Here is a 22,786-nt window from a genome sequence, read left to right as displayed (position 1 = left end):
GAAAGTCAGGAGAATAAACTCCCTTGGATTGCCCAAAGAAGTGGGCTTGGAGGAGGGCTGTTGATGTGAGTGCAAAAGATATGTTATTAACAGAAGCAGAGAACATTGTTCCATTAGGCCCTTGGCATGTTTGGTTGTTGTGTTGGCAGGGGATTGTTCCAAGGCCTACTGTGAAGAAGAAGCGTTTGTCGACTTTTTGAGGGACATTTGCTGGGAATTGAGCACTTGCTAAGCTACGGAGTTTGTTCGAGAAATTTGTTGCAGAGGAAGTATCATTGAGAGGAGGAAGAAGGGGTTTGAAGAGTGGAAGCTTTCTAATGGAAAGGGTTTTGTGTGGAAATTCATCAGATTCATATTCTAGGATTCCTGCAACAGTGGAGTTGTCGAAAGTGCCTAGGCCAGTCACATATGGTCTAGCGGCCATGAAAAATGTGGCGTTTGGGAATTTGGCTTTGGTGTTTAGAAGAACATTTGTGGTCTGTCCCGGGGCTATGACAATTGTGTTGGTCTCAAAAGGTTTGACATAAACAGCATCAGCTTCAACAACCGTGAGGCTGTGGTTTGCAATGCTGAAGAAAAGCTCGTCATTGAGTGCCGCGTTGATCAGGCGAAGAAGATAGGTCTTCCTAGGCTTCACTTTCAGCTTGAACGTGTCTGTTATAATAGGAGGTGAATTATGAAGATAATGTTTGAATTCAAAATATTTGTTTTAATATTTACTTATATTAAATTACTACTTATTTTAAAAGTTTACCTTTGGCAGAACAATTATACAGTGGCCCTGGAAGTCCATTAATTGTGTACGCATTCGAAACATTTGGGCCGCCTCCTGTTTGCATGGCTTGGCTAATTACTGCCTCGGTATCTACATTCCACCACTCTCCTGAAACATTTTTTTGAATTGAAGTTTGTATTATTATATGGATAATCAAATGGAAAATACATAAGACTAAACTACGTGTAGCTAATAATCATAAAGTCGAGAGTACCGAATATGATGGGAACTTCCTTGTGGGGTTTGGGAAATGGGTAAGGAACGCCACGCTTGGGAAGAATGATAAGAGGACCATAGACGGTTGATCTTAGCCAGGATATGTGGGCATGCCAGAAAAGAGTGCCTCTTTGGCCTACAATGGTGAAGTTGTAAACATAGCTCTGGCTAGTTTGTATCGGACATTGAGTTACATATGCTGGCCCATCTGCCCAACCAGTTTGAAGTTGTCGAATGCCATGCCTGTTTTAAAATAAATTTCATAATTGCATCACCGTCCTAAATTATTTCTTGTCAACTTAATTTTTTGGAATAAATAGTGATTTAAGCATAAAGTATGTTACCAGTGGATGGAGATATTGTTGTGGACATGGTTGACCACCTTGATAAGAAGGTTGTCACCCTCCCTAGCTACAATGCGAGGCCCAGGAAACTGCCCGTTTACTGTCGCAATGCTCTTGTTGTGGCACAGTCGTGTTACATTTTTTAATACGATCTGCAGAAAATAATTCAAAACTGTTAACAAAAAGAAAATGTTTACCAAAAAAAAAACAAATTAAATTTATGTGCGGCCAAGAGGCATGCAAAAACATACATCAAACTTGTAGTGCCTGGTGATGCCTGCAAGTGAAAGCTCAGGGATCTGACACAATGTAATGAATAAGAATAGAAAGACTCCTGGAAATGCTGGCGATGAAGGAAGAAAAACACCCATTTTCCTCTCTCTCTCTCTCTCTCTCTCTTTGAAAGCTTAATTGGTAAACCTAAAAGCTGCTGCTTGAGTGTGTTCTTGTGCTGAGCAAAGCAACCATTGTGCCTACTTATAATGCAGGTGCGAGAAAGGGTTTGGTCGAGTAGGTGATGGAGATTAAGTCGGCGATTACGTTTAGACAGAAGAGAATCAGAAGATTATATAAAATGGGCATTTTTAGAAGGGCCAGCCAGTTGTTAGAACAAACTATAGAGTGGTTTCAAAGACAATCCATTTCCTTTGACATACGTTCTGTTCAAGTCAAACATTTTCCTTCCTACAAAGTACAAAATAATAATCCCATAATGTTATAGTTCTTGAAATGAAGCATAAGTGATTTTGACCTACTTTCATCATTAGCAACAACTTATCCTGAAATATTATGACAAACTAATAGTCTAATAGGATAGAATGAATTAAATCATTTAATTAGTACTATAATACTCATTTTACGTGTTCAACCAAATAATACCTGAAATATTTTAATTGAAAATGAAAGATATAAGGGAAAAGTATAAAAAAGTCCCCCAAACTAATAACCGTTTTTTAAAAAGCCCCACGATATTCAAAATATGCTAAAGTAACCTATCAAACTACCAAAGTGTGTCAAAAATACCACATCTTTTTAATTTTTTTTTAATTTTTTTTTTTAATATATTCCTATAATACCTTAAAAAAAAAAAACTAAAATAAAAAATTAATAAAATAAAAAGCTAAAAAATTAATTTTTTTTTTGTTTTTAAAAAATAAAAAATGATAGGGGGCTACCAGTTGAGCCAACCGCAGGGTTTAATTTTGCATTTATCCATATTTTTTATACAGCACGAACGATTTGTAATTTAAGCCAACTATGATGATTAATTTTTTATTTATTCAAAAATATATATTTTGTATTTATTTGCCCCTTGGGTTTTTCTTTTCTTTTTTGTTTAAAAAATAGTTTAGTTTATTTTTTATTATATTTATTTTATTTTATTTAGTTTTTAAAGGAATTGAAATATTATAGGAATATTAAAAAAAATGTGGCATTTATGATACACTTTGACAGTTTGATGGGTTACTTTGGCATCTTTTGAATATTATAGGGCTCTTGGGGAGCTTTTTTATATTTTTCCAAAGATAAAATGTAGAGTTACTGTTGGAACTCGTAATCTCAGCTATAATATATACTATGTTAAATCATCACTTAACCCTAAGATTATACAACAATTCATTAATAATTCCTATAGAATTAGGTAATTCATATTTTCAAATTTTTGAAATGGAAAGTCCATGAAGATTGAAGCATGAAGCGATATTTGTTGGCGTGTAACTTTCTCAACGGTTGTTCTTAATAAGAACGTACGCAAAATAAATAAAATGTTGCTATCCGGTAGTCGTTTTAGAGGCGGATACATATTGTTAGCTATAGTTTTAGCTAATACTTTCATGAATAGTTAAGAAACCTCGACTGTTGCTCTTTCTCTCTCAAGTAGGCGAACTCATGAAACAAAATCTTATTTACAAAAGACAGCAAAGCTGAATAAGTAGGAATAAACTATATATAGATGGGAGTTGGTTTTGAAGTTTCTTGCAATCATGGTGAGAGTGAGCTTGGGGTTGCGCCACCTACACCTTATACCAAGCAATCTCTCTCTACAAATATACAAATATAAGCTCCTATCTTATCTTTTACACCTTGGATGTGTTGAAAAACTTACTTTTTGAAGAAAAATCAATGGAAGATTATGAAGGTTTGTATCCATGGAAATGGAGGAGGAAAACAAAGAGAAATTAAATGGTCAGAATAAAGTAAATTGCGTCCTCTAACCCACTATTTATTTATAAACAATTGCACTCTTTCTTCTTTAACCTCCATAGAAGTTATTACTTTCCATAGAGATAATTAAGTGTGGGGATGATTAATCCTTAAACATGTCATCATCTTCCATTTGATCACACTAGCTATAACATTAGGTTAGACATAGGTATTAGGTTAGACATTAGCTATAACTTTATTCTAACCTAATATTAGCTATAACATTAGGTAAGAATAAAGTAAATTGCGTCCTCTAACCCACTATTTATTTATAGACAGTTGCACTCTTTCTTCTTTAACCTCCATAGAAGTTATTACTTTCCATATAGATAATTAAGTGTGGGGACGATCAACCCTTAAACATGTCATCATCTCCCATTTGATCACACTAGCTATAACATTAGGTGATAAACTTAGTTAAGCATGATTACCTTAGTACCAATAACTCTTCCATACCAACTCTCATATGTGAGACACCATGCCAGAGATCCAAATTGTGGTTGGCTTATATGTGTATATACTTTTCACTACCTTATATGACCCCATCCTTTATCATATGGTCTTCCATTGATAGCATATTAGGGATGACTTTGTTTTTTCTATATTCCAAGCGAATGACATCAATTATCCGTGGCTAAGATAATAATCCACACCCATATCACAATTGATAGTTTCAGCCGTACACAAATCTATGTGTCGACTTGCGCCAAATATTTGATCAAATACTTCCTCTAAAGCCATTATTTCTAAGGTTTTCCTTGATACACCTTATTCGTATTTTTTATAATGTCAGAGCATAAATATTGCACCATCTCAACATAATGCTTCTTAGTGGACTTTACATTTTGTGTGAGTTGTAATATAATATTCGTACATTGCTAGCGTAATCTGCCTTTAACAAACCGATTATGTCCCCATTAGGCAAAAGTGCATAGTAACATTCATCCAGGCATCTTCGGATCCTTCAGGTTATGCACTGACCCATGTAGCCACCACATAGGTGTTTCTTAATTCCATGGCTGCTACATGCCATTTGAATTTATCCAAAAGCAATCCCTTGGACATAGGATCGGCCACCATCTCGATTAAAAGAATAAACTCAACTTTAATTTTACCTATCCCCCACTATATCTTGAACATAGTGTAATTCAAATCAATATATTTGCCCTTTGCGCTATGTGCTCCACTTTTTGGTAATGAGATAGCATACTTGTTGTCACAAAAAAAACATTGACCAATCTACTAGCCATACCTAAATTTAAATTTTCGACAAAAGTTTTAACCCATACAACATTAATTACTGATATGTTGCATAATATATATTAAGCTTCCATCTTGGATTTAGATACACAATTATGTTTGTTACTTAACTTCATTCCACCAAACAGGAACACAAATCTGCTAGTTGACTTTTTGTCATCTACATCTATATATTTTGCGATTTCTAGATCACTCAATCCAAAATATAACCTTATGTTTTTTGTGGCTTGCAAATACCTAATATATTTTTTTTACCACTTGCCACTGTGTCCTTCCTAGATTGAACTGATATCTGCTCACCAATTCTACTTCATGGAATACATGAGATTACCCACAACTTAGGCATAAGGGACTGATTTCATTACTTCAATTATTGTCTCATCTTGTGGCCACATTTTCTTGCTTAAATTTTGACCCTTTCAAACAAGTGTGCTTAATGGTTTACAATTATCTATGTCAACATTTTTCAGATTTTTTTTTTTTTATTAATCCAAGTATAATAACCTCAAATCTCTCCCTAGAAATTCTTATTTCTAAGACACAAGTAGCTGCACCTATATCTTTCATTTCAAACTTGGATCGATGCCAAGAATAATTTTGTCTTATCTATCATATCAAGACAATTTCCTACAAGCAATATGTCATCTACACATAATGACAATCATGTCAATTTTTCGTCGCCCTTCCATATGTAAGCCGAGTGATCTGATGGACTTACGTACCTTGAAACTAAAATCTAATATAGCTTGGTGAAATTTTAAATATTATTGTCTCGATAATTGTTTGAGTCCATATAGGGACCTTTTCAACTTGTAGACCTTTTCTTTAAGTTATTTCAGTTGTAATTCTTCAAGTTGGATCATGTATATATCTTCCTTCAATCCCCCATTCAGAAATGTCATCTTTACGTCCAATTGACGCAATTCTAAATTCATTTTGGCTAGAGCAACATGCTTATCCTCACTAAGGAAAATTTTGCCACATGTGAATATATGTCAACAAAGTCTATATCAGGTTGTTGAGTAAACCTCAGTAGTCAGTACCCATTTCTATCCAATGGCTTTTCTTTGACTTGGTAAATATGTGAGCTCCCAAACATTATTATCATTATTATTATTACTTTTTATCAAGTCAAGGTCTTTATCAATTCATAGCATCAAGCCGGTGTTCAGCGTCATTAATTATTGCTCATGGCTTCTTTGAAATTCATCTAACAATCTTGTAAGTTTTAAGTTGAAAAGTTCTCTGATCACCTTTTCCTTCAAAATATACAAAAAATTCTAGGTCTTTCGCTATGTATTTTGTCACGACTGAGTCTACCCACTATGTATTTTGTCACGACTGAGTCTACCCACTAAGAATTTGTTGTGGATTCAGCCATCATAACTTCAGTGATTGTCATTATAATTTCGTTTAGTTTCTTTCCGTCATTATTTTTTAGACGATTCGCCTTTTAAGTGCCCCTTTTTTCCACACTTTGAAACATGCTCCTTGGACTTTCTTGAATTTTTTGGGCTTGCATTTAATTGACGGTGTATGCGACGTATATATGGACCATCAATCATGAGATTACCGGTCGTCCCTTCTCTCCTTCTACTCTTTATCCTCTCTTCTTCCAATATTAGCAATACAAGGAAAGATATCATAGAAATGTCAGGAAAAAAAAAATATTAACAATGTACCCCAAATTTTAACAAAATGATTAAACTACGTACCCTTACTAAAATACTAAAATTTATTTATCTTTTCAAAATTTTAGGAGTATTTTTTTCTTATTGAAAATTCTATAAGGATAATTTCGTCAATTTGCTAGCATTAGGGGTATATTGTTATTGTTTTGGTAGTTTGGAGAGTAAATTGTCGCAATTGATAGTTTGGGGGTAGATTATCATTGGGGTGATAGTTTAAGGAGGTTAAGTGGACTTTACCCAAATTATTAATTTAAATTCTTGTTAATATTAATACTACTATAATTCTGATCAAACCTGGTTCCTTTTTATCTTTCATTTTTGTTCGACTAACTATATTTTGTCAGATTTCATCCACGCATATAATCTCTCATCAGATTTTTTGGTGAAGGGGTTTTATATTTTCAGTCAACCATTGCAGTATAAAGAGCAATCCAAAAGACCAACGTGGTAACATTAAATGCGAGATCGATTAAAGGGTACAAAGAGATAGAGTGTATTTTTCGCGATTAATTAATTAATAAGAAAAGGTTGTTCAGTTTGTTCCTTATATATATACATGCATGTGAGACTTCCCTGCCAACCTCATGAGCTTCTCTTTGTGGCTGCAACTTTCTCCCACTCACATGGAGCTTCTTGTTATGAGTTTAAGACTATTCTTTTCACCAACTTCCCGAGCCATCCTTCTTCTGTCCCTCTTCTTGTCAGTCTCAAAATTTTCCTTGGCTACCACACTTTCAAATGAAACAGACAAACATGCACTACTAGAGTTCAAGTCCCTAATACATGACAACCCCAGTTTCCTGGCTTCTTGGAATGAGTCTTTCCAATTCTGCCAATGGGTTGGGGTCACCTGTGGCCTCAAGCACCAAAGAGTCATCGGTTTGAACCTAAAAGACCAGAAATTGGTTGGCACCATATCTCCCCACCTTGGAAATCTTTCTTTCCTTCGATCCCTCAACCTTGCAAACAACTCCTTCTCTGGTGGAATCCCCTCAGAAGTTGGTCACTTGATCAGGCTTCAAAATCTGAACTTGAGTCATAACTCATTGGAAGGAGAAATTCCAGTTAATTTGTCTCACTGTTCCAACCTTGTCAATCTTGATCTCCAGTACAACAACCTAGTACAACAAATCCCATCTGAACTTGGCTCTTTGTCCAACCTTGAGATCCTATGTCTTGCCAACAACCACCTAAGTGGAAGGTTCCCACCATCTCTGGGGAACCTGTCCTCTCTCCAACAGCTTCAGTTTGAAGAAAACAATTTGGAGGGAGAAATTCCAAATACAGTAGCGCAAATGACAAGTTTGAAATATTTTCGAGTCGCATTGAATCATCTTTCCGGTGTGTTTCCAGCTTCCCTTTACAATCTATCATCACTCACATTCATTTCCTTGACTGACAACAACTTCGCTGGTAACCTCAAGCCCGAAATAGGCATTGCTCTTCCAAATCTGCAAGTAATTTGGTGGTCCGGAAACCAATTCACAGGAAGCTTTCCAGCTTCCTTGGCCAATGCTTCAGGACTTCAAGAGGTTGATATGGTTGGGAATTATTTCACAGGAAATATACCTATGAGTTTTGGTAATCTACAAAATCTTCAATGGCTTAACGCAAATCGGAATCTTCTCGGGAATCATTCAGTTGATGATTTGAGTTTTCTGAGTTCTTTGACCAATTGTAGCCAGTTAGGGATGCTGGATGTCAGCTACAACCTGCTTGGTGGTGAGCTGCCTAACTCCATAACAAACCTCACAACCCAACTAACATGGTTACAGCTTGGAGGGAATTTTATTGGTGGACGCATACCCATGCAGATATCAAATCTAGCCAGCTTAACTCAACTTGGCCTGCAACAGAATTTTTTAACAGGGAATATTCCAGCTTCAATTGGTAAGCTCTCAAACTTGAACAGACTATACTTGGGTGGAAACAAATTTACAGGGGAGATCCCATTTTCTGTTGGCAACATGACTCGATTGTTACATCTCTATTTGTATAACAACAGCTTAGAAGGAAGCATACCAACGAGTCTGGGAACGTGTAGATTCCTGCAAGATGTACGTTTTTGCCATAATAAATTAAATGGCACCATACCAAAGCAACTCCTTGGTCTTCCAGCTCTTTCTATAGTCCTTAATATGTCTCACAACTCTCTGACGGGTCCGTTGCCACCAGAAGTAGGAAACCTGAAATCTCTTGTTACTCTGGATTTGTCATACAACAAATTCTCCAAAGAGATTCCGAGGGAGCTCAACGATTGTTTGGCGTTGGAAGTTCTTCAGATGCAGGGGAACTTCTTTGAAGGAACCATTCCTGATTTAAGAGGGTTAAAAGGTATTCAATATCTTGATCTTTCCCATAACAACTTGACTGGCCCAATCCCAAGCTACATGGTTAGTTTTTCCTCGTTGCAAAACTTGAATCTGTCTTTCAACAATATGGAGGGAGAGGTGCCGGTACAAGGGATCTTCAGCAATGTTACTGCAATTGAAATCTATGGCAACAGTGGGCTTTGTGGGGGGATCCAAGAGCTGCAGTTGCCTGCATGCCCCATTCGAGGGTCCAAGAAGCATAGAAAGCATGTTGCTTTTAAGTTGACACTGGCATTGGGCATTGCAGCTGCTTTCTGCTTGACGTTGTTATCTTTGATTTCCCTGTGCTGCTTGAGAAAGTCCAAGAATAAAAGTATTTCTTTTTCTTCTTCTGGGCACTTTTACCAAAGGATTTCTTATCAAGAATTACTCAAATCAACCGGTGGATTCTCTGGGAGGAATTTGATTGGTTCAGGTCATTTTGGTACTGTCTATAAAGGAAAACTTGGTCCAGATGAAACCAGTGTCGCAGTCAAGGTACTCCACCTTCACAAGGAAGGAGCTACCAAGAGCTTCATCGCTGAATGCCAGGCCTTGAGGAACATCCGGCATCGACATCTGGTTAAGATTCTAACTGCTTGCTCAAGTGTTGATTATGATGGCAAAGATTTCAAAGCTTTAGTATACGAGTTCATGCCAAATGGGAACCTGGACACGTGGTTGCATCCAGAAGATGGGTTCCAGCAGCAGAGAAATTTAAGCTTTCCCCAGAGAATGAACATTGCAATAGATGTGGCTTCTGCTTTGCTTTACCTTCATCATCACTGCCAAACTCCTATTATTCACTGTGATCTAAAGCCAAGCAATGTTCTTCTTGATGATGATCTGACTGCTCACATAAGTGATTTTGGTTTGGCAAGACTCCTTTCAGAATCTGGCAGGCAAGATTTTTTTAATCAATTAAGCTCAGCTGGGATTAATGGAACCGTCGGTTATGCTCCTCCAGGTAATGTTTCCACATTTTACTCATTCTTTTAGTAAGTATAAATGATAAGGAAGAACATAAGTAAAGAACTGGAAAATGGATGTTAATGCTGCTTTATATAGATACTGAATGAGTGTATCAATAATCAAAACAAGGTGGCTCACTTAGAGCTGTAGTCAAGTCGAATATTAAATGTTCAAGCACGGTTTATTTAATTTTATTTCAAACATGAGCTGAACTCGAGCTTATTGCGGAGCTAAATAAGTTGTTCAAGCTTGGTTAATTTATCACTGCATGACAATTACCTTTAGCTTAACAAAATCACTAGTTTTATACCATTGAAACTATTCTTACTGTATTGGGGAGTTCTCTTAATTTTTGCAGAGTATGGGATGGGCGATCAGCTATCAACTAATGGTGATGTGTACAGCTTTGGGATCCTCTTGTTGGAGATATTCACTGAAAGAAGACCCACTGATGAATTGTTCAAAGATGACCTGAACCTTCACAACTTTGTCAAGTTGGCATTGCAGAGACAAGTATTGACACAGATTCTAGACCAATCAGTTTTGAACGAGGAAGGAGAAACTAAGAATATGGTTACATGTTGGAGTGACTGGACAAGTGAAGAAATTGAATGCTTGATATTGGTCTTTCACATTGGCCTTGCGTGTTCAGCAGAATCTCCAAGGGACAGAATGGACATGACAAGAGTTTCCTTGGAATTGCTTTCAATTAGAGACAAACTCATTGGAAACAGAACTCATGAATAGAAAATGGAAAGCCCAGTTAACGGGTAAAGTTTCTGAAATACATCAGTTATGTGAATAGGAGTTTGCACGAATAAGAGTTTCGAGAGGCACACATGGTGAAGTGAGAAGATTTGTGAATTATCTCTTCTTTATCTTATCTTTCAATACATCGACTTGACCCTTAAATAAGAAGTTTATGTTAGTGAAGGAATAAGAAGTTTATCTCCAAGTTATCCCAGAGATGGTCTTTGTTATTATACTTTGTTTTAGTTGTAATGTTTTAGTCTATCTCTTATGTATGTACTTGTTATTGGGTAGGAATCTGTAATCTCTTATGTGTGAGCCTCTTTAAGGCAACGTTCTTTGAATAAAAAGGCATGAAAAGTTTTATCTTTAAACCCCGTGTTTGTTAGAGGCCTAAGATCCTCTAAATTATCTTATCATTCACTACAGGAAAAAAAAAAATAATAATAATAAAATAAAAAAAAATAAAAAAGAAGAAAGGTTTTTAGCGACGACCAAAAATCATCACTAAAGGCCTTAATGTCGTTACTAAAGACTATTAGCGGCATTTTATAATTGAGATTTAGACACGTATCCGTGTCATGTTATAAAACACAAGTTTCTATTTCTAAAGAGTCTAGTTCCAACTGCAACTAGACCCAAAGCCAAACCCCTCCCAAAAATGCTTTGACAATTTGTCATTACTTTATGGAAGACGTCATAATCCCAACAAGTCCACTTCCAACTAGAACTAGACCAAAGCCAAACCTCTCCCATAAATGCTCCTGATTGGCAATTTGACATTACTTCCTGTTTTTTTTCTTCACTTACACATTTTGGCATTAATCACCATATATATTATGCTAATCAACTTGAACCTGCATTCTTGGTGCTTTGATCACCACTTTGATTAACTGATCAACCGGTACTCTTGGTGCTTCAACAATTATTTAGCCGGTAACAGTCTCATGCTTGAGATGTGAGGTGAGATCTTCCTTTGCAGGCAATGCTTCTCATATTCACCAATAATCCATACATGAGCAATGTCCTCCTCTAAAATGATGGAATCGATAACGATCTCTTAGAAGTATCTCTCTACCATAAAGCTTGGATATGAGCTTAGTAACAGAGTGGCAATCCCCACAGACACGAAGATTCTTCACAACCCGAATTGGTTGTGATGGGGCCATACTAATAAGCCCAAAGGCAATTGCTAACTTCTCACTGTGAAGGCTTAGGGCATGGTCCTTCATGTCGTCTTCTTCAATAAGTTGCAGGAGGTGGGACTTGTTTGGCACATAACCAATTGACTTCAATCTTGCTGCAATCTCATCCAACTTTGAGTATATTTCCTTGGATAGAGGGTGACAATTATCACCAGCTAGAAACTCATGAACGATACCATTGACCTCAATTGAGCTACAACCCGGTTCTTTCTTCAGTCCAGAATCTCTCATGACCTTTCTTAACCCTGAAACTCTATCCCACTTCCCTATTTTAGCATATATGTTGGATAAAAGCACATAGGCTCCATGATTTCCAGGGTCCAACTCAAGCAAACGGCTTGAAGCCTGTTCAGCAAGCTCAATATTCCCATGAAGTCTACAGGCCCCAAGCAGAGCCCCCCACACAGACGCGGTAGGAACCATGGGCATTTTTTCTATCAATTCGACAGCTTCTTCCAGAAGGCCTGAACGACCAAGAATATCAACCATGCAAGCATAGTGCTTGTCTTCAGGCACAACCCCATGAACTGGCTCCATCTGATAGAATAAGGTTCGTCCCTCATTGACTAATCCAGTGTGGCTACAAGCACATAATACGTTAGTAAAAGTCACAGAATTGGGCTTGACCTTAGCTTCTAACATTTTTGAGAACAAATCTATTGCAGCCCTTCCGCGCCCATGCATTGCCAGACCACCAATCATGGCACTCCAAACAAACACATCTTTTCTCACTGTTGAGTAAAATACCTCGAGTGCCTTCTCAATATCCCCACACTTAGTGTACATGTCAATGAGAGAGGTCATGAGATGACAATTTAGGTTAATCCCCTGCTTCTCAATGTACACGTGGACCCATCTGCCTAAATCCACTGCTCCCAACTGAGCAGAAGCTGATAGAGTACAAACAAGAGTGACCTCATCCGGTTTTGCATCCTTTCTGAGCTGCAATTCACGAAATATAGCCAAAGCCTCTTTTGGCTTACCATTCTGTTCATAAGCTGAAATGAGGGCGTTCCACGCAGCGATATCTTGACAAGGCATTGCATCAAAAACACGCCGAGCCTCATCATATTCCCCTAACTTAGCATATCCATCAAGCATTGTTGTCCAAGAGAAAATATCTTTCTCTAGCATCTTATCAAACAATCTTTTTGCATCTTCAATCCCCCCACATTTCCAATACATATCAAGCATTGCATTACTCAGAGTCAAGTTCACACTAATCTCATTCCTTTCAATATACAAACACACCCACCTCCCAAACTCCAAATCTAACTTCTTGGTGCAAGCTGAAAGAACACCCACCATTGTCACATCATTTGGCTTCACATTCTCCTTCTCCATTCCCCTAAACAACTCCAGCGCCCCTTCAGGATAACCTCCTTGCACAAAAGCTGTGATCATAGAATTCCAAGAGACAACATCTTTCCTCGGAATCTTCATAAACACCCCATAAGCCAAATCCAAATCCCCACACGAACCGTAGAAATGCACAAGTGAATTAAGAATAAATACATCTGAACTAAGCGATGCTTTAATCACCATCCCATGAAACACTCTCCCGACCCGAAAAGCCTTAAGCGCCGAAGCCGCCTTAAGCACAAAAGGAAAAGTAAATTTATCTGGAAAATGCTCACACTGATGAAGCATCTGCAGAAACATTAAGAGGCTCTGAGTAGGATCGGGGCTTGACGCATAAGCGCGAATGATGATGTTCCAAGTGTAGAGATTGGGTTGGGGAATTTGGTCAAACACTTGGCGGGCATAGTCGAGGCTCGAGAATGGCTCAAGAGCACTGGCTGTGATGAGCTTGCTAGCTGAGAAAGCGTCGAAGAAGAGGCCTGTACGGAGCATCTGCGCATGGACTTGCTTGAGGTGCTTTGTACTGGTGCATTGGTTGATGAGTGAAAGTGTTGGGTGGTTTGCGAAATACCGGTCGTTATTGACGGTTGGGGAAGGAGGGGTTGGGAGGTTGGAGTGACGTGGGAGAGAGAGAGGTGGGGTGCTTAGAGTTGCCATGAGTTCTCGGGTCCTTTGCCAATTAATTCCATTCAGTTACCGTTTGAGCTTTTTAAGTAAAACTTTGACGATGAGTTGCCTTTGTTCGATATTAATATCGCGTAGGCCCAACTAAACGACAAGTGAGGTACCACCGTTTACTCGATCAAATTCTTCAATAAGATTTTCAATCAATATCTTAACAACGCCATGTGAAGTCTCTCAATTACATTCTAAAAATTATTTAAAAAAAAAAAAAAAAACCCCAAAAACCTCCCCCTCACAAGCTATTAGTTTTTTTTTTTTTTTTTTTGGATAATTTTGTAGGTGTGTAATTAAGATCTCACGTGATTTTATTAGAAAATTAGTGAAAAATCTTTTGGAATGATATGATTGTAGTTAATAACATGTTAAATCACTACTTATTTTTAAAATTAAAGTTTTTTAAAAAAAATTACATTTTATCCCCCAAAGTTTAAATCGATTTTCAATTTGACTTCTAGTGTTTTAATTTTTGCAATTCAACCAATCCGTCAGTCAAAGGCATTTTGACTGATGGAACAATGATCTCACATGGGATCACTGTTGACATTTCGTTCCCCAAAATGTTCTCACAAAGGTTTATAGGTCTATTTTTTCTAGGTCTAGTAAAGTAGTATTCATTGCTAATTGCCGCGGCAAACATATTTGAACTTCATTGCAACAAATTTCTCCATAATTCCCAGAACAATATATACTGAGAAAAATAATTAACTAATTGGGTCCCCAGCAAATCAAGTGAAAGAGGTTCTCAAGCTTCTCTTCCCTCCTCCTCTAGTCGGAAACTCCATAGCCATACACAGGATAGAATCTCAAAACCTATTGAAATTTTTTTGTCCAATGAGTTTGTTGAGGGTGACACAAGAAAGGTACATGCCGGCAAGGAAACGAAGGGCGACGAGCCAAAGGTCTCGCCAGACCTGGTGGGTCACGGCTAGAAACCCAGGAGGGTCTGACCGGTCTGGCCAGTGACCCACGCAGGTCACAACCAGACCCACGTGGGTTTCTGGCCAATGACGGCATGAGAAAGAACCAGCCTTGAAGCGCCCCCGTGTAACTTGTCTCATATCCTTCTAATTCTTGCACGAAAGCTCGATGTTCTTTGGGTTCTCTTGCATTTCACGATGACCCAATTCGCCAAAGCCAGTTTTTTGAAATGAATTTTCACACTTGTTGCGTAGGGGTGTCAACTTGGTCCCAATTCTCAGTTATTGGCCAAAACTGAAAACCAGAACCAGGTAATTGGGTCCTAGTTAACCGGCTGATTCCAGTTTGTACCCGATTTTTAAAAAAATTTGTATTTAAGCTTATTTTAGGTATTGGGCTTAAATAAGCCCATTTTTTTGCACACAGTTGGCCAATTTTTAAAAAAACTATTAGCCTTTTTGTCCCACTAAATTGGACTTTGTTGTGATTGTTTCAAATAATTAAAAAAATATATATTAAAAAGGCCCAAAAATCCTAAAAAAAATAAACGTTTTTGCCTATATGGGGATTAAAAATAAAAATCCAATTTTTTTAAATGCCATAAAAATCATTTTAAAAGGTTACCTAATAGGCTAATACATAATATATGTAAGCAAACCAACAACAAAAAGAGATATCTCCTCACAACTACAAACCTAAAGAAAACAATAAAAACAAGTATTTAAATACACCAACAACCACAAGAAATACCCCTTACTACAACAATTCAAAACCCCGGAAAAAAAATCAATAAAACAAGTATTTAAATAAACTACCGACCAAAAGAAATACCCCCTGACAATAAAAATAGTTCATAAATATATTACAAACACAATGAAACCTAAACTAAAAATTAAACTAAACACTAAAAAGTAAAAATAAAAGTAAAATATATATATGCACCCAATTACCCGGTTATAACTGGGTGCCAAAAAACGGAATCGGAATCGGCTCCCCGATTTTTGGTTTTTTCCAACCGAAATCGGAACCGTTCCCTGATTTTCTAGTTTTTTGGTTCCAATCCCGATTTTCCGGTATTTTTTGACACCCCTGTTGTTGGGTACCCATTTTGTGTTTCACGAGCAATGTGTGAAATCTTGAAGCAAAAGCACAAGGAACAAAACCCACCTATATTATGTCACCGCGTTGAAGACTTCTCCGACAAGAATAATTCCTTTTCACTTTCCCTTTCTTCATTTCTTGCGGTTTGGTTTATCGCTGTCTTGTCAACTAGTTTGTTGGGGTAGATGGCCAAAACTGTAGGTTGAGTTTTCAATATTTTGGTTTACATGTTTGAATGGATATCGGTGATTGAACGGAGAAGTCTAAAACCCAGTTTGGGGATGATGATGAGGGTGGGGGCAGTTTGGGGAACAAAATGCCAACAGTGCTTGAATGAATGATAAATTTTTCCTAAAAAAATAAAAAAGATAAATTTAATTATATTAACTAATATTCAATCATATATACATTGACGACAGTCGACAAGTGCATGAATGAATGATCTTCCTTCACTCAATGATTTTTTTTGAAGTGATCGAAGATGTAACTCAAAAGCCTGCCCAGTCAAAGTCAAATTAGGAAAATTCACTGTGATAGTAGTCAAAGTCAATAGTCATTAACCTTTTCTTACTTCGACAGTGAAAAGTATAAAAATAGAAGATTTTCCACATTGTGGCTGCAACTTTCTCCCTCTCCCATGGAGCATCCTGTTATTTGTTTCAGACTCTTCTTTTCACCAACTTCCCGGACCATCCTTCTTCTGTCCCTCTTCTTTTCAGTCTCAAAATTTTCCCTGGCTACCATACTTTCAACTGAAACAGACAAACATGCATTACTAGAGTTCAAGTCCCTCATACATGACACCCCCAGTGTCCTGCCTTCTTGGAATGAGTCTTTGCATTTCTGCCAATGGGTTGGGATCAACTGTGGCCACAACCACCAAAGAGTCATCGGTTTGAACCTAAAAGACCAGAAATTGGTTGGCACCATATCTCCCCACCTTGGAAATCTTTCTTTCCTTCGATCCCTCAACCTTGCAAACAACTCCTTCTCTGGTGGAATCCCCTCAGAAGTTGGTCACTTAATCAGGCTTCAAAATCTAAACTTGAGTTATAACTCATTGGAAGGAGAAATTCCAGTTAATTTGTCTCACTGTTCCAACCTTGTCAATCTTGATCTCCACTACAACAACCTAGTACAACAAATCCCATCTGAACTTGGCTCTTTATCCAAACTTGAGATCCTATCTCTTTCCAACAACCACCTAAGTGGAAGGTTCCCACCACCTCTGGGGAACCTGTCATCTCTCCAACAGCTTTGGTTTGCATATAACAATTTGGAGGGAGAAATTCCAGGTACAGTAGCCAAAATGACAAGCTTGAAATTTTTTCATGTTGGATTGAATAATCTTTCCGGTGGGTTTCCAGCTTCCCTATACAATTTATCATCACTCATTTTCATTTCCTTGTGTTCCAACAACCTCTCTGGTAACCTCAAGCCTGACTTAGGCATTGCTCTTCCAAATCTCCAAGAACTTCTTTTGGGGGGAGGAAATAAATTCACAGGAAGCTTTCCAGCTTCCTTGGCCAATGCTTCAAATTTGCAGCTCCTTCATATATCTGAGAATCGTTTAACAGGAAACATACCTACGATTTTTCGCGATTTAAAAGATCTTCAATGGCTTGATGCATCTGGGAATCTTTTCGGAAATCAGTCAGTTGATGATTTGAGTTTTCTGACTTCTTTGACCAATTGTAGCAAGTTACAGAGGCTGGATTTCAGCTACAACCGGCTTGGTGGTGAGCTGCCTGACTCTATAACAAACCTCTCAACCCAACTAACTTGGCTACAGCTAAGAGGGAATTTTATTGGTGGACGCATACCCATGCGGATATCAGATCTAGTCAGCCTAACTCAACTTGGCCTGGATCAGAATTTGTTAACAGGTAATATTCCAGCCTCAATTGGGAAGCTCTCAAACTTGAACAAACTATACTTGGGTGCAAACAAATTGACAGGGGAGATCCCATCTTCCTTTGGCAATATGACTCGATTGTTAGCTCTCCATTTGTGTAATAACAGCTTAGTAGGAAGCATACCCGCGAGTCTGGAAAGATGTAGCTACCTGCAAGATGTACGCCTTTCCCATAACAAATTAAATGGCAGCATACCAAAGCAACTCCTTGCTCTTCCAGCTCTTTCTCTAGTCCTTAATGTGTCTCATAACTCTCTGACGGGTCCGTTGCCACCAGAAGTAGGAAACCTGAAATCTCTTGTTGCTCTGGATTTGTCATACAACAAATTTTCCAAAGAGATTCCAGGGCAGCTAAAGGATTGTTTGGCGTTGGAATTTCTTTATATGCAGGGGAACTTCTTTGAAGGAACCATTCCCGATTTAAGTAGGTTAAAAGGTATTCGATATCTTGATCTTTCCCACAACAAATTGGCCGGCCGAATCCCAAGCTACATGCAGGTTAGTTTTCCCTTGTTGCAAAACTTAAATCTGTCGTTCAACAATCTGGAGGGAGAGGTACCGGTACAAGGGTCCTTCAGCAATGCTACAGCAATTAAAGTCTATGGCAACAACAGGCTTTGTGGGGGGATCCAAATGCTGCAGTTGCCAACATGCAAGCGTAGAAAGCATGTTGCTTTTAAGCTGATACTGGCAATGGTCATTGCAGCTGCTTTCTGCTTGACGTTGTTGTCTTTGATTTCTGTGTGCTTGTTGAGAAAGCCAGAGAAGAAACGTCTTTCTGTTTCTTCTTTTGGGCACTATTACCAAAGAATTTCGTATCAAGAATTGCTCAATGCAACCGGTGGATTCTCTGAGAGAAATTTCATCGGTTCAGGTAATTTTGGTTCTGTCTATAAAGGAATACTCGGATCGAATGGAAAAAGTGTTGCAATCAAGGTACTCAACCTTGAAAAGCAAGGAGCTTCAAAGAGCTTCATTGCTGAATGCCAAGCCTTGAGGAACATCCGGCATCGAAACCTCGTTAAGATTCTTACTGCTTGCTCAAGTGTTGATTTTGAGGGCAAAGATTTCAAAGCTTTAGTATATGAGTTCATGCCAAATGGAAACTTGGAGATGTGGTTGCATCCAGAAGATGGGCTCAAGCAGCTGAGAAGTTTAAGCCTTCTACAGAGAATGGACATTGCAATAGATGTAGCTTCTGCTTTGCTTTATCTTCATCATCACTGCCAAACCCCTATTATTCACTGTGATCTAAAGCCAAGCAATGTTCTTCTTGATGATGATTTGACTGCTCATATAAGTGATTTTGGTTTGGCAAGACTCCTTTCAGAATCCGGCAAGCAAGCTCTTGTTAATCAATTAAGCTCAACTGGGATTAATGGAACTGTCGGGTATGCTCCTCCAGGTAACGTTTCAACATTTCACTCATTCTTTTAGCAAGTATAAATGACAAGGAAGAAGACAAGGAAGAAAAGAACCAAAAAATTGGATGTTAATGCTGTTAGATTTATTTCTATAGTTAATGCTGTTAGGTTTATTAAGATATTCTAGTTACAAAATTAAAATAATACTATAAGAATAATAAAAATGAAGTTATATGAGTTAAGCCGAGTTTATTCAAACATAGCTCGTTTAATAATCGAGCCTAATTTTGTGTCACGGTCAACTCATTTATTAAACAAACCGAGACCGAATCAAGACTATCCAGGCCAAGCCCGAACTTGTATACAAGCGGCTCTATTTGTTTACAGTCCTAGGTTAAGCCCACTACAAAATATCTAAATGCGCCTCTTATCACTGTGTGACAACTACCTTTAAGTTAACCAAATCACTAGTTTTATACCATTGAAGTTCTCCTAATTCTTGCAGAGTATGGAATTGGTGGTCAGCAATCAACTAATGGTGATGTGTACAGCTTTGGGATCCTCTTGTTGGAGATATTCACTGGAAGAAGACCCACTGATGAACTGTTCAAAGATGACCTGAACCTTCACAACTTCGTCAAGTTGACATTGCAGGGACAAGTGACACAGATTCTGGACCAATCAGCTTCGAACAAGGTAGGAGAAACTAAGAACATGGTTACATGTTGGGGTGAGTGGACAAGTGATGAAATTGAATGCTTGATATTGGTCTTTCACATTGGCCTTGCATGTTCAGCAGAATCTCTAGGACACAGAATGGACATGAGAAGAGTTACCCTAGAATTGCTTTCAATTAGAGCCAAACTCCTTGGGAGTGGAACTCATGAACAGAAAATTGAAAGCTCAGTTAAAGGGGAAAGTTTCTGAAAAACTACAATGAATGGAATGGATTAGAACAAGAAAAAAATGTATACAGGTATATTTGTATATATGTCCACTTTCTCTTTTCCTTTCCACTTTTTATGCTCTGTTTTTTTTTTTTTTTGTCCTTTTCAAGTTTTGTAAAGTACTTCAACAAGTATAACATGAAACCACGTAAGATTATAACGACTTGTACCCTTATGAAGCAAATGATTTGTACTTGGCCTTTTGAAACCACGTAAGATTATAACGACTTGTACCCTTATGAAACAAATGATTTGTACTTGGCCTTTTAAATTGTACTTTCAAATGTCTAGAAACTATAATTTTATCTTACAATGTTAAAGTGACATCCTCAACCAGCCTTCATATTTATCATTATTTTAGCCAATATTTGCATTATGAAATAAAAGTGTGATATGTAGTATTATTCATTTTTTAAACTTGGGGGCAATTTCAGCAACATATTGCAATAAAAACAAGCAAAATTCAAACAAAGAGAAATCAACCCAATATGCGGTATCAACTGCTGCCTATGATCATATCATCAATAAATTGCCCAATAGAAGCGAACGAAGATCCACCCTCCATTACAGCTTTTCTGGCCTTCTCTCCCATCTCCTTCACCTTCTTCCTAACCTCACTGCCGCCATCCATCACACCTCTTACAGCTCTCTCTATCTCATCAGCCATCACCAGATCACCACCTCCATTCCTGTAGTCCAACCTCATCTCCATTGCCAATCCCAACTCCCTCACCATCTTGAATGCATTGAGCTGTTGCTCAGCATATATAGGCCATGTCACAATAGGCACGCCATGCCACAAGCTCTCCAATATTGAGTTCCATCCGCAATGAGATACGAACCCTCCGACTGCTTTGTGTGCCAGAACCTCCACCTGTGGCGCCCAACCGCCACATATCATCCCCTTCCCTTCTATCCGCTCCAAGAAACCTTCCGGCAGGATGTCATCGTCCGACGGCAAGGAGGCAGCCCGCCGCAAGGACCACAAGAACCTCTGCCCACTACGCTCCAGCCCAAAAGCTATCTCTTTCACTTGGGTTTCACCGAAGATCCCACGGCTTCCAAAGCATAGAAACACCACGGACGATGGAGGCTGATCATCAAGCCATTTCATGATGCTTTCATGCTGAGCCCGATCCAAACCAGTGTTCGGTTGACCCTTCAGGTCAAGCACCGGACCAACAGCGTAGACCGGAGGTGTTTGTCCATCGGGAAACGAGCGGAGACCATGTTGCTCCAACTCTGTGAACGTATTTACTATAATTCCTTTGGCATCTCTGAATCTTTGTGCAAGCTTAATATAAGCAGCGTAGCCACCATCCTTGTTGAACACAGCTGAAGGCAAAACAGCTGCCGGAACTGGGTTGACAAAGCCCGGGATTAACAACGGAGGATCTGCGTCGCTGAATTCGGCGCCGTTCACTTGGTTATGGCGAGTTGGAAGGCAAAGCATGAGACCAAGAAATCCTGCATTGGAGGTGAAGAATAAATAAGAAGGGAGACCCAGTTCCCTGCCAACATCAATCATTGACAGGCAGAAGAAATCAAGAACCAACGCTGCAACTCGAGCTGAGCCAGAGGATAAAATCTTCGTGACAGCATGTTTGACGTTGGGTATGTTGCTTTCTATGAAAGCACATAAATAGGCTTGGGGAGATTTGAACGACTCCGTTGGTGGTGGGTCTACTTGGGGAGATCTATGAGCTGGATTCGAGCATGTGAGGCGGTGAGTGATCTGGTGTATGCATCTGCAAAGGGAGAAGAGGGGAATTTGATGGAAAGAACTTTGATCAAAAGACGATCATCGCGATCAAGCAGGCACTTTGCGAATTCAAGGGTGGAAACCAGGTGACCCATTCCTGGAATTGGGATGAAGATGAGCTCTGCTACTTGCCCCATCTTCTGATCTCTTTCGTTTTTCCTGTTCCCCGTACCAACTCCTAGGAGGCTGAGACTATTTTCATAGAACGCACATTCCTCCCCTTTTCCTTTCTTTATTGGGAAAGACGACTGTATTATTGGGAGGTTGGTCAGCGGTATGAGATCAGATTCCCTAAAATTCGCTGGAAGTAGGCCTCATATTTTCAGCTATTTCTCACAAGTAGGCTCCACCCAAACTATACAGCGATTTAGTGGACAGGGGTGCACATAAACAATGTGCACACTGGTTTTATAATATAATTTTATTTTATTTTTTTACTGTTAATATTTTATAATTTTATAACACTAATATACACACTGTTCATGCATACCGTTCTCCACTAAATCACTACTCCTCAATAAAATGTGACATATTTTAGTTAAGAATTATTCACTATTTTATCATGTTCTTGCTTTTTATGTTGTAAAAAAATTTAACTTAAAAATTGTCTTTTGATTTTATGAAAAATAAGCGTCTCTACAAAAGTGAAGAAGAACCATTTCGAGAGGAATTTTTCTTTTTTTTGTTACCTCAAAAATATGCCACATTTTTAATAGATAGCATTTTTTAAGATTATTTTGATAGCTAAAAATAGCATAAATTATGTAATTTGAAAATTTACAATTTAAAAAAAAAAATTGTAGGGAATTCTAATCCGCGATTATCTGTCCATCTGCAACATCTTTAAGTAAAAGCGTCGAGCTCTTCGAATTTTTTTGTTTTTTTTTTCCTCTCGGTAAATCGTGTTTCTCCTGTGTATTTGTACTTTTTGCCCATCTTCGTATTATACTAGTTGATACAGTAA

General features: G+C 38.2%; 5 protein-coding genes and 1 pseudogene across 5 annotated transcripts; 3 read left to right on the top strand and 3 right to left on the bottom strand.

Annotated features, from left to right (window-relative positions):
• Nucleotides 1–4: 4 nt before the first annotated feature.
• LOC132163134 (laccase-17-like) lies at nt 5–1,706 on the bottom strand (the record flags this gene model as incomplete). Its single annotated transcript, XM_059573327.1, has 5 exons — nt 1,587–1,706; nt 1,336–1,487; nt 990–1,234; nt 755–883; nt 5–654 (listed from the first exon to the last, which is right to left on the bottom strand). Coding segments are annotated over exons 1-5 (1,296 nt in total), but the record flags the coding sequence as incomplete, so codon positions are not given.
• A 5,408-nt stretch (nt 1,707–7,114) lies between these two features.
• LOC132163133 (putative receptor-like protein kinase At3g47110) lies at nt 7,115–8,180 on the top strand. The gene is made up of 2 exons (XM_059573326.1): nt 7,115–8,072; nt 8,173–8,180. The coding sequence occupies exons 1-2, from the start codon at nt 7,115–7,117 to the stop codon at nt 8,178–8,180; spliced, it is 966 nt and encodes a 321-aa protein (XP_059429309.1).
• Nucleotides 8,151–10,899, top strand: LOC132164476 (putative receptor-like protein kinase At3g47110). Its single transcript, XM_059574994.1, has 2 exons — nt 8,151–9,809; nt 10,173–10,899. Exons 1-2 carry the CDS (start codon nt 8,183–8,185, stop codon nt 10,559–10,561), a joined length of 2,016 nt encoding a protein of 671 aa, XP_059430977.1. The 5' UTR covers nt 8,151–8,182; the 3' UTR covers nt 10,562–10,899.
• Nucleotides 10,900–11,111: 212 nt separating this feature from the next.
• Nucleotides 11,112–13,824, bottom strand: LOC132164044 (pentatricopeptide repeat-containing protein At2g29760, chloroplastic-like). Its single transcript, XM_059574452.1, has one exon. The coding sequence runs from the start codon at nt 13,786–13,788 to the stop codon at nt 11,563–11,565; it is 2,226 nt and encodes a 741-aa protein (XP_059430435.1). The 5' UTR covers nt 13,789–13,824; the 3' UTR covers nt 11,112–11,562.
• Nucleotides 13,825–16,471: 2,647 nt separating this feature from the next.
• LOC132163132 (putative receptor-like protein kinase At3g47110) lies at nt 16,472–20,122 on the top strand. The gene is made up of 2 exons (XM_059573325.1): nt 16,472–19,154; nt 19,619–20,122. Exons 1-2 carry the CDS (start codon nt 16,472–16,474, stop codon nt 20,038–20,040), a joined length of 3,105 nt encoding a protein of 1,034 aa, XP_059429308.1. The 3' UTR covers nt 20,041–20,122.
• Nucleotides 20,123–20,384: 262 nt separating this feature from the next.
• On the bottom strand, nt 20,385–22,084 carry LOC132163973 (UDP-glycosyltransferase 71K1-like; annotated as a pseudogene).
• Between the last annotated feature and the right edge of the window lie 702 nt (nt 22,085–22,786).

This window comes from Corylus avellana, chromosome ca10 (genome assembly GCF_901000735.1).
Source record: "Corylus avellana chromosome ca10, CavTom2PMs-1.0".
NCBI classification, from domain to species: Eukaryota; Viridiplantae; Streptophyta; class Magnoliopsida; order Fagales; family Betulaceae; genus Corylus; species Corylus avellana.
The sequence above is the reverse complement of the archived record's forward strand: the minus strand, read 5'-3'. Positions and strand labels throughout refer to the sequence as shown.

What these genes read in the sequence shown, in the direction of transcription:
- LOC132163133 (XM_059573326.1), top strand. Translation starts at nt 7,115, where the DNA reads ATGGAGCTTCTTGTTATGAGTTTAAGACTATTCTTTTCACCAACTTCC.
- LOC132164476 (XM_059574994.1), top strand. Translation starts at nt 8,183, where the DNA reads ATGCTGGATGTCAGCTACAACCTGCTTGGTGGTGAGCTGCCTAACTCC. An exon ending in CGTCGGTTATGCTCCTCCAG is followed by an intron (nt 9,810 to 10,172) that starts GTAATGTTTCCA and finishes TAATTTTTGCAG; the next exon opens with AGTATGGGATGGGCGATCAG.
- LOC132164044 (XM_059574452.1), bottom strand. Translation starts at nt 13,788, where the DNA reads ATGGCAACTCTAAGCACCCCACCTCTCTCTCTCCCACGTCACTCCAAC.
- LOC132163132 (XM_059573325.1), top strand. Translation starts at nt 16,472, where the DNA reads ATGGAGCATCCTGTTATTTGTTTCAGACTCTTCTTTTCACCAACTTCC. An exon ending in TGTCGGGTATGCTCCTCCAG is followed by an intron (nt 19,155 to 19,618) that starts GTAACGTTTCAA and finishes TAATTCTTGCAG; the next exon opens with AGTATGGAATTGGTGGTCAG.